We start from the raw sequence: 12,034 nt of genomic DNA on the forward strand, positions 1-12,034 counted from the left end.
ATTGGAATGAATTCAGTGAACATGAACGTAGTACATTTTCAAAAGAGTTTTGTTGAATCATGAATCTGAATCATGAATCTGGACAATAGTATTCAATGGGACCTCCCTGAGACGAAGACCACATTTTAACCTCAAAACCACATGGAGGAACAGAGAACACATGTTTACACCTGGAATACAAGACAACATACAGATAACTGCCAAAATAAAGGAAACACCAACATAGTGTCTTACTAGGCTTTGGACCACCATGAGCTGCCAGAACAGCTTTAATGTGCCTTGGCATAGATTCTACAAGTGTCTAGAACTCCATGAGAAATTCCATCATTTGGTGTTTTGTTGATGGTGGTGAAAACACTGTCTCAGGTGCCGCTCCATAATCTCCCATACATGTTCAATTGGGTTGAGATCTGGTGACTGACACACACACACACGCACGCACACACACACACACACACACACACACCTTTAAATACCCTATGCTCCTTTGAGACCCCTCTTTCAAAGTCACTGTGGTTCCTGGGTTAATTAACCAAAATAACGGGCAACTGTGCATTTTATACATGACCCTATGCATGATGGGATTTTAATTGCTTAATTAACCCAGGAACCACACCTGTTTGGAAGCACCTGCTTTGAATATACTTTATATCCCTCATTTACTCAAGTGCTTCCTTTATTTTGGCAGTTACCTGTAGATCCCCTGTCTACGGTCTCCTTCCAGGACTGCTAGAGCCGCAGATAAATCAGTTCAGGTTCAAATTGTAAACATTATGAAAACCGTTTACTGTATTATACATAAAGCAACTTGTGCACCATGCCATTATGTTCAATGACATTGTTCAAACTGTCATTATTATTGCCAACTTGTCCACCAGGGATATTATGTTACTGTAAGATTGGATGGGAATATATAGCATAGACCCAAACATTATACCATTATTATATTATTATACATTATTCTAAAGGAAAAAAACTGTCTAAGGGCAAAATACATTAAAAAAATAGAATAAATTACTCATAGATAAGATCAAAAACAATACATTACTTATATATCAGTTCTCTTATACATATTATATTTCAGGTAAATAAATTACTAAAAACCCTTTATTACTTTAATACCATTGAGAGTCTTCCTCTCTCTAACCACTTACAACTAAAGCAAAAGCATAGTTTGCATGAAGTTGCAGGTCGTTCATTTCATCATGCATTGAGGGGACTGTCGCTTTGCCAGATCCACTTTTATGCTCTTCGACCATTGTCTTTAAAAGTACTGAGAATCTGTTGGTGTGGAATGCAGAATCTGTGGAATGTTGATGATCACATGGCCAAAATGACAAGAGTTCTGCAGAAGCTTTAAGTTGACAGGTGAGACAGATGCTGTGGAGCTGAAGCATAAAAACATGTTCTCCTACTGTACGCTAGCAGGGCAACGGAGAGAGACAGAGATAGAGAGTGTGTCTGTGTGTGTATGTGCGTGTGGTAGAGAGAGAAAGCAGGGCAGAGGCAGAAACATTGGGGCAAGCTGAACACAGCTTGTCTGACATCAATCAAATGGTTTGTTTCGTTCTTCAAGATTCACTGGACACATATCTGATTCTTCAGGCTGCAAGAGAAAGAAAGAGAGAGAGAGCGAGATAGAAAGAGAGAGGGAAAGAGAGATAGAGGGGGGATAAGAGAGAGGGGAGAGAAAGAGAGGGGGAGGGAGAGAGAGAGAGGAGGGAGAGAGATGTTATTGTTATGCAAAGGTCAAAAGTCAAATATATCTCAACCAATAAAATAAACCAGCGGTGAAGATGAAATGATCCTGATAAGATCAGTAATAAAGTATCAACAATAAGGTGACCATCTACAACCATCAGAAAAGGGCAGTTAAAGTATAATGAGGTCTAAACAGCCTTGTGTTCTCTGGACTGAATATAAAACCCTCCTCGGTACGCTTTCTCATCTCTGTCTCCTATACTTCACGTACCGCTTGACTTTATGCTCTCGTTTGTCATGTGCTCAACAAAGCACCCGGAGCTCGATTATGACACTTAGAGTGGCCAACATCTAATGCGGAAAGCCAGGTTTTATAGCATGTCCAGGACATCGCCACATCGATTGAAGGCATTATCTAATGGCTTATCATCACAAAATCACTGTCGGAGACTTCTCTCCCGGTCTTGGATAAATTATACTGACGGGCCCCTCACTTAATACAGGGATGACTGTTCTCAAAACATGACAACCAATTCACATCTAATAGTTGGACATGCTATAGATAGTCTTACAGCAGAAAAAAATGAGGATTGTGTGTGTTGCAGAATGGCTGCGAGTGTGCCAAAACATGGCTATTTACTAACATAACGTAAGTGTAACCCATTGCTTATTCTGAGGCAATAGATTACTAAAGCAGTTTCTAAAACAGTTTTCTTAACCCTCATTGGCTCTTGCACTGTAAGTTAGACTGTAGTTAATGTGCAAGCATTATTTGTTCAATTAATCGATTCCCTGACTTGCATTTAGGGGTTTCTATGTTGACTGCTGAGCGATTCTCTAGAGGACGTGGCTAGAGCAGCAGCAGTAGAGCAGGCCCCATCCAGTTACATTAGTTCTGAATAATTCCACCATAAAAGGCTAATGTATCAGACCTGCATAGGCCTTAGTCCACACACGCACACAAAGAAGCACGCACACACATCTGCACACACACAAGTGCATGTACACAAACACCGGCATGCACGCAATGTAGACACAGGCACGCACACACACACACACACACACACACACACACACACACACACACACACACACACACACACACACACACACACACACACACACACACACACACACACACACAATACAAGCAGAGGGGAGGTGGGGGATTGAAAAGGATGAGTAAGATTAATGCAGCATTCACTGTGCTAAGGTGAGAAATAAAACAACATTGAAAGGTCTCTCTTTGGAGACAGCAAGCAGTTCCATCAAACAGAGGAAAATGAACACATTCTGAGCACGCCAGCAGATCGGAATTTATTCTACTCAAAAGCCAGGCGTATTTAGCATTTTGTTTTCATTAGAGGGGCTTTCTTGATCGACAGAGCCTTTCACTCGTATGAATGCGGCTCATCCACCTATTTTACATCACTATAACACCTGACTAACTACAACACATTCAGGATCAGTATTCATAATTCCTAAGTGAAAACATGCAGCTGTGATTTTGTAGGCTAAATGATGTCACATGAGAAATGTGAATTTACTGTTCAGTTCAAATGCAGTGTACACACATCAAGAGAGTTAAATGTGTTAGTTTTTGGTATAAAAACCAACCTTGCACTCAATAAACAATGTGTGCATCAAACACCATGCAGGTATGTATTTCTTTTTCAACCAATGTTCAGACATGATAGTTTCTCCCTGCTTTGGACTCAGTATTATTGTAATCTGATCACAGGTGGTTTAACACTGACTGGTATAACACACATTATCTTGTTCCAAAGGTCTGAGGAGCATAGTTCAATTGGTCTAATTAACTAAATAATTACAGAGTACAATAATGAGACAACTGATAGCCTACTGATAGCATGCATTTAAACCAGAGGGGTTGCAGAGATAGAGGTAAACAGTAGCCAGCTGAGTAAATCAAGAGAACACAATCCAACCAAGTCTCAATGTCAAACTATATAGTCCCCGCAGGTGAAAATCTTATAATATAATAATATGCCATTTAGCAGACGCTTTTATCCAAAGCGACTTACAGTCATGTGTGCATACATTTTTACGTATGGGTGGTCCTGGGGATCAAATCCACTACCCTGGCGTTACAAGCTCTACCAATTGAGCTACAGAGGACCACAGACCATTCTCACATTTTAGATTAAACATCTATTTCAGCTGATTTGATAATTTCCTCTCGAGCACAGCATGATTTTCAAAATGTCTGTAAGTCGTTGACAGAAGCTCAGCCAAGAAAGGCCACTCTGTGATGAGTCTGAAAAGGGTCCTATGTTGTTAGTGGCAACACCTACTATAGAGTCACCTGCCGCCCTCCAAAAAACACAGTGTGTCTTAGCCTCCTGCTGATGCAGCTGCTGCTGACTGCTGTCCTCTCCATCAAAATGACAGCTTTTAAAGACGCATCCTCCCAAAACTGACAGCAGGAAAAGCTTTTAGAACCGTTTTGAGACTGTCTGCACAGCTTCCAGCCCTCCATTCTCTCTCCCCTCACCCTACCGTCTCCTTCACCCTCTTCCCCCACCCTACCCTCTCCTTAACCCCCTCTCCACTACCACATCCTTCAAGTCAGTCAGAGACAGGAAAGTTACATTTTCCAGCAGCAATATCAAGCCTCCCCTATTTTCCCTCTCAAGGCAAACTGCCTCATAATTAATTTACTGTGAAGCGAGTGCAAGTTACATAGTTTCGCTTGGTGCAATGGCAAACAGAAACCACACCATCTGAGTGCAGTGACCTTAACCGCGTGATGATGTACATACAACTTATGTATTCATATAGTGTGTGACAAATTCTGTCAGCACATTACTCTGGTGGAGGCATTAACCATGCATTATTCATCTTCATGCCTGTATTTCACATGGACATTCTCAGTCCCTTTGAAGTTAATTCCCCCTCCGTGATAAAATGCCTCCCTTCTTCTTACTATGTTGCAGCTTATGATACTCCTGGTTTTGGTGCTATATAAGAACAATTTGCCTGTCCAAGACCATTTCAGTCTACAAAACTGCAGCAGTCCTCCAGATTTGCACAGTACACTGGCAAGTTAACATACTAAATGCTGTAAAATAAATATTCCATATCCTATCTTTTAGATGGTAGACCCATAAGATGTCTGCATAGGACATCACAGACAGGTTCTTAATGTGTTCCTGGTCATGTTTCCCCTCTGGTCTATTTATGGTAAAGCGTTGAGAGAAAGAATGTCCGCTTGGATTAGCAGGTGAGCTGGTACAGACCCATCTCATTTGGAATAGACCATGTGTCTATTCTGCAGCAATACTGTGCCCCTAGCTATCTCCTTCCCAGTGTACATTAATTAGGAAGTCAATGAGGAAAGGAGGCTGAATCATAAGAGTCGAGTGGCCGCCGTTTGGACTGTTGAATGTCTCGGTGGCTTTGCCTCTTTCATGCTTTGTGCTTCAATCTCTCCTGTTTGATGGTTTGCCCTCAAGTTGCCCCCGCCTGCTCGTTGATACCTAACTTTTACAGAGCTGTAAAGCGGTTTCTAAACCTCCCTCCACTGAGCTTCTAATCGGTGTATCTCACCAACGCCGGGCGGTGCCAAGCGAGAGGGCCTCAGCGGAGCCCCCAGTGAGCATGATTATAAATCATGAAGCCATCACACAGGGGATGATCACTGGAGAAAGATGGGCTCGGAAATAACCCCCCCCCTCCTCCTCCTCTTCCCACTGGCGCTCAAGCTGTTTTCTGCTCTGGCACACAATGCATTGTAGTCGGTCAATATTTTAGCATTCCAACACCTTCATAAAAAACAAGCCCAAAGTCACTACTCTACTTTCCAGTGCTGGAAGCAGCCAGCAGCCTCATTCTCAGACGGCCATCAATTGTCTCTGCCACCCCTCCAGGCATTTCTGCAGCCGCTAAGCAGCAGCTCGATACAGTTGCCACATTTATGTTGGTAAAGTGCTCTCTCCAGGACTGTCCATATGGTCGTTTATGCTGCCATTGAGACAGGGTCTGTTGTCTGCCCCGGTCCAAACAAATAGCCTACTGCTCACATTTTCTCCCACCCTATTTTATCAGTGCTGCAACTACACTGCAGTGGCACTGTCAGTCTAAAAATATTGCTGCAATGATACCTGATGCCTGTAACCAGCAGATTCATAATCCTAGCCTATAAACCTTTGAACAGACTGAAATGCTGTTGCATTTTAATGAGATGGCATGTCAAGCCCGATTAAGGAGCGTTTCTGCTTTGAAGACACATGCAAGCTTACACAGTGCCTTCAGAAAGTATTCATACCCCTTCACTCATTCCACCTGTTGTTGTGTTACAGCCTGCATTAAAAATACAAATTGTGTCATCTACACAAAATACCCTGTAACGACAAAGTTAAAACGTGTTTTTAGAAATGTTAGCAAATTTATTGAAAATTAAATACAGAAATATCTCATTTAGATAAGTATTCACACCCCTTTGCTATGACACTCCAAATTGAGCTCAGGTGCATCCAATTTCCATTGATCATGCTTGAGATGTCACTACAACTTGATTGGAGTCCACCTGTGGCCAATTCAATTGTTTGGACATGATTTATAAAGAAACACACCTGTCTATATAAGGACCCACAGTTGACAGTGTATGTCAGAGCAGAAACTATACCATGAAGTCCAAGGAACTGTCCGTAGATCTCAGAGATTGTGATGAACCATATATCTGGGGAAGGGTATAAACCAATTGTTTAAAGTTTCCAAGAACACAGTTGTCTCCATCATTGGGAAATTGAAGAAATATGGAACTACCCAGACTGGGCCTGGAGTTTTCAAAAAGGCACCTGAACGACTCTGAGAGCATAAGGCAAAATATTCTGTGGTTTGATGAGACAAACATTGAAACCTATGTCTGGAGAAAAAAACTGGCACAGCTCATTACCCATCTAACACCATCCCTACCGTGAAGCATGGTGGTGGCAGCATCATGCTATGGGGATGCTTTTCAGCGGCAAGGACTGGGAGACTGGTAAGAATAGAGGGAACAATGAATGGAGCCAAATACAGGCAAATAATTGATGAGAACCTGCTTCAGAGTGCAAATGAACTTAGAAAGGGGCAAATACTTACGTTCCAACAGGACAATGACCCCAAGCATACAGCCAAAGTAACGCTGGAATGGATTCAGAACAAGAATGTGAAAGTCCTTAAGTGGCCTAGCCAAAGCCCAGATTTGAATCCCATTGAAAATCTGTGGAAAGACTTGAAGATTGCTGTTCACCGCCGCTCCCCATCTAACTTAACAGAGCTTGAGAAAATCTGCAAGGAAATCCAGATGTGCAAAGCTGATACAGGTGTATACCCAAAACGACTCAAAGCTTTAATCGCCGCCAAAGGTGCTTCTACAAAGTATTGACTCAGGGGTGTGAATTGTTATGTAAATTAGATATTTCTGTATTTCATTTTCAATAAATTTGCAAACATTTCTAAAAACAATTTGTCATTATGGGGTATTGTGTGTAGATGGGTGAGAAAAAAATAGTAACTTAATCCATTTTGAATTCAGGCTGTAACACAACAAAATGTGGAATAAGTCAAGGGGTATGAATACTTTCTGAAGGCACTGTATGTATGCATGTGCTGCTGCTATACCTCTTTTGAATGGGGTTGTGTGCGTGAAGGATTTGAGGAGCAGGTCTCAGTCTGACAATGTGACTCTCTAAGTGTTCAGGGATTTGTGGCACGCAGCATTGTGTCTCATGGCGACGTGTTCCTCTCTGGGCAATCCTCTACTGACTGACTGTCATACAGGAGAGAGCGAGGGAGTAGAGAGAGAGAGAGAGGGAGAAGGGGTCGGGGTCGGCAGTAAGAGAGGGGGTAGAGAGAGAGACAGAATAAGGGTGCCTCTCAATCCATCAAGGGTGCCTCTTGATCCATCAGTCTATGATACTGTATTTTCATGTCGCCCCATCAATAGAAGGGGATGGAACGGTCAAAGCACCAGAGTGAAATTGAAGTTTCCTAGAGAAAAAATGTGACCTTTCATGTACAAACATACACTACTACATTTCACACAACATATACTTCTATTTGTCTGTGTGGCATTACCTTTATATTGAGAATGACTTGACTGATGTTAATAATGCCAAGCTGAGACTATAAAGAAGACAAATATTAGTATGTTTGTTCTCAGCGAAAGCAATTTTTCCCGTCATAGATCGGATTTAGGAAAAAATGCTAATATTCTGCCAAAGAGAATATAAGACCTCTATTGTTTGACTTGTGATATACAATTTTTTTTTAAGCATTTTCTTTTTTACACTGTTCTTGGGCGTGAATGAATCCTATTTATTTTCTAAGAAAAGGGAATAAAGGTTTCCTTTGGGAACAGAGGATCAGAAACGACAAAACAGTGATGATTGTGTTTGTGTGGAGAGAAGTGGGACATGATATTGGTGGTAAATTGGTTGTCACAGTGTAAAGAAAGAGGAGGAATGGAGGAGAGGTAGAATTCAAAGAGATGTCAGACAGGGTGGCCTGTCTCCAGGGGAGTGTGGGGTGTGTGAGTACGCTGAGTAGCAAGTGTGCTGGGGGGGCTGGATAAAAGCATACCTACCTACCCACCACCTCTATCTTTGTGACCATGGGGGACAAGGGAAATGGGGAAAGAGAGAGAGAGAAGGCAGCAGTATCAGTATGTGTGACTAGGGAGAAGCAGGTGGGAGAGGACACCCAAACACTGCCACTCTCATACTGTTCCATTCTGTTTCATGTCCCAGGCTCAGCACAAGGCACCAGGATAAACAGAATAAATAAATCAAGCTGCCTTTGTCTGACAGTTTTAACGGCTGGATTTGAGCTGTTGAATGAATTAGGTTTTATGGTCACGGTGCATAGCAGAGGACACACAGACTACACACAGTAAAGCCCTTTCCCCTGTCACGCAAACATACAGTTGCTTCAGTGAAATACCAACCCCAGCATAAAATCTACACCCAGTGAGTCTGCTATACTGTGTCAATAATCATCTCAAAGACATCTACATAGATCAAATGGAACTACGGCCGCAAAAGTCTAATCTAGTCTGTTTTATGCATGACATTACAAGCACAGGATGAAATCCCTAATGAAAACAAAAAAAGGTTAATAATATTTCAACCTCAATCTAAAAGGAGGTATATCTCATGAATTATTGAAACGTCATTATTTCCACAATCTGAATTCCCATTGTAAAAACACCATGCAGTGAGCATGGCTGCCACGGCTACAGTAGCAGGAAAACCAATTGTCTTGAATCTCAGAGATATACAGTAGGGTAAGTCCCAAAGGGCACCCTATTCCCTATATAGTGCACTACTTTTGACAAGAGCCCTGCGGGCCCTGGTCAAAAGTAGTGTACTACATAGGGAGTCAGGTGCCATTTGGGATGCACCTATAAAGTTAGATTCATGGATTATCGTTAGGCTGAATAATTGTTTTACTTCACATAATTGTCCGACTGGTGCCACATGTTGGAATGGCTGGTGTGTCAAACCTGAGAGGTGAGCCTCCATCACATCATATATTAATCAGCTTTCTTTCTTTCTGTGGATGGTCGGTTGAGTCCGCACGGGAAACGAGAGCAGCAATAACAAATCACTGCGCCAAAGTTCAAACTGCCAGACTCATCCTCCCACCCTCCCCAGACTCATTCATGAGTACTAGGTGTGAGAGAGCACAGCGGCTAATGCCTTTCTGCATACCATTAGTATGTGAGTGTGGGGGGGGTGGAGGTGGGTGGAGGGGGGGGAGAGACGATGGACGGTGGAGAGAGATGGGGGAGAGAACGGGGAAGAGTGCAAGTGAGCAGCGGGGAATGGGGATGGTTGGGCGTTGATGGATTATGTGCCATGGAATCGGTGATGGCATGGTAATGAGGCCGTCTGCTTGACATGACCTATTGATAGTGGAGCAGCGAAGGAGCACAGGAGCTGAGGGTCGGGTCTCGCTCCCACAACGTCCCCCCGCCTCGCCTCGTAACGCTCCCACCGCCATGTTGTGTTCCGGACTCGCGTTTCCCAGACTGGCCCCTCTGTGCCTCTATCTCTGGTGGTGGATGATAACATTACATAGCAAAGACCATTTCAGGCTCTGTTAACCCACAACTACAGGCTCTGACTGTGGCCCTAAGAAACAGCTACACAGCTCCCACAATCACAGGCGGCTGGTGGCACCTTAATTGGGGAGGACGGGCTCATAGTAATGGTTGGAACGGAATCAATGGAATGGTATCAAACACATCAAACACATGGTTTCCATGTGTTTGATACCATTCCATTCACTCCATTCCAGTCATTATTATGAGCCGTCCTCCACTAAGCAGCCTCCTGTGCCCACAATCTATAATGACATTCATATGTTGATATTGTTGTGACGGTGAACACAGCAACACATAAAAGCCTGTTTACAGCTTGTCTCCACATGGTCTAGGTTGGAACAATGTTAATGGTGGGTCATCGTCAAAGAGGCCTGTATCTTACTTAGCAGGAAATGTAACAATAAACTTAAGTCATGTGTAAGTATGAGAGCGGTTACTGTACTGTCCCATGGAACTTGGGCTCCAGTGATAGAAAAGAGAAAGAGAGAGCTGCAGTGCCTCCTCCTCCTCTTCTCCTGTCCTGTACTAGAGGTCAAATGGGTTCCTTCACAGTTTCCCCTTAGTTCACACTGACCAGCCAGCCAACAGCCACATGTACTGTAGTCAGCCATACCCTGGCTGGTCTGGGGAGGAGAGGGGACATCAGTCAGCTCATACAACCAGGCTGTCAGTAGGTTTTTTCTGTCTCAGCAGACCGGACCAGACTAAAATACTCCTTCTTATGCAATCACAAGGAAGGACAGATTATGTGAATAAACTACTTCTTCCACACAGGATGTCTGCTTCCCATATGGCACCCAATTCCTTATATGGTGCAATACTTTTGACTAGGGCCCATAGGGATCTGGTAAAAAGTAGTGCACTAGGGAATAGGGTGCCATTTGGGACAACCAGGTACAGTGCTGCTGCTTGGCTCAAATGAAGCGCAGGACAACTGAGGAAATACTTGGACAGAGAAAAGAGAAACATGTCAGACAGCCAAATTGAGTTAGTGAATCAAAGGAAGGAATTTGTGGCATACTTTCCGCTTTGGATGCCAGCAGGGGCTGTTGTCCTGTTGTAGCAGGCTTGTTAGTCTAGTATTGATCACACATCTCATGAGTAAGCACATCGTGAATGGGTCATGGCTTCAGCCAAAATGGAATATCCTCACTGAAGTTCTTGGATTTGGTTCAAGTCAGCTACGCTGAGTTCAGTCATCTTTGCTTGCTGGTATCAATCTGTGATGAGAGTGGGGAGGTCAATATGACCCTTACAGTGAGGGAAAAAAGTATTTGATCCCCTGCTAATTTTGTACGTTTGCCCACTGACAAAGAAATGATCAGTCTATAATTTTAATGGTAGGTGTATTTGAACAGTGAGAGACAGAATAACAACAAAAACATCCTGAAAAACGCATGTCAAAAATTTTATAAATTGATTTGAATTTTAATGAGGGAAATAAGTATTTGACCCCCTCTCAATCAGAAAGATTTCTGGCTCCCAGGTGTCTTTTATACAAGTAACGAGCTGAGTGTCACGCCCTGACCTTAGAGATCCTTTTTATTCTCTATTTGGTTAGGTCAGGGTGTGATTTGGGTGGCATTCTAGTTTTTCTATTTCTTTGTTGGCCAGGTATGGTTCCCAATCAGAGGCAGCTGTCTATCGTTGTCTCTGATTGGGGATCATACTTAGGCAGCCTTTTTCCCACCTTAGTTTGTGGGATCATGTTTTTGTATAGGTGCTGTGTAGCCTACAGAACTTTACGTTCGTTTGTATTTTGTTGTTTTGTCGGTGTTCATTTAATAAATTAATATGTTCACCTACCACGCTGCACCTTGGTCCGATCCTTCAATCAACGAGCGTGACACTGAGATTAGGAGCACACTCTTAAAGGGAGTGCTCCTAATCTCAGCTTGTTACCTGTATAAAAGACACCTGTCCACAGAAGCAATCAATCAATCAGATTCCAAACTTTCCACCATGGCCAAGACCAAAGAGCTCTCCAAGGATGTCAGGGACAAGATTGTAGACCTACACAAGGCTGGAATGGGCTACAAGACCATCGCCAAGCAGCTTGGTGAGAAGGTGACAACAGTTGGTGCGATTATTCGCAAATGGAAGAAACACAAAAGAACTGTCAATCTCCTTCGGCCTGGGGCTCCATGCAAGATCTCACCTCGTGGAGTTGCAATGATCATGAGAACGGTGAGGAATCAGCCCAGAACTACACAGGAGGAT

At 43.1% G+C, this 12,034-nt stretch overlaps 1 protein-coding gene across 1 annotated transcript in view; it reads right to left on the reverse strand.

Annotated features, from left to right (window-relative positions):
• Positions 1-292: 292 nt before the first annotated feature.
• LOC121585045 (zinc finger matrin-type protein 4-like) overlaps positions 293-12,034 on the reverse strand; it is a 135,801-nt gene continuing 124,059 nt past the window's right edge. The window contains exon 7 of the mRNA XM_041901384.2: positions 293-1,606. Coding sequence (XP_041757318.1) covers positions 1,579-1,606 — 28 coding nt within the window. The 3' untranslated portion in view covers positions 293-1,578. The remainder of the gene's footprint in view (positions 1,607-12,034) is intronic.

Source organism: Coregonus clupeaformis, chromosome 16 (assembly GCF_020615455.1).
Source record: "Coregonus clupeaformis isolate EN_2021a chromosome 16, ASM2061545v1, whole genome shotgun sequence".
Lineage (NCBI taxonomy): Eukaryota > Metazoa > Chordata > Actinopteri > Salmoniformes > Salmonidae > Coregonus > Coregonus clupeaformis.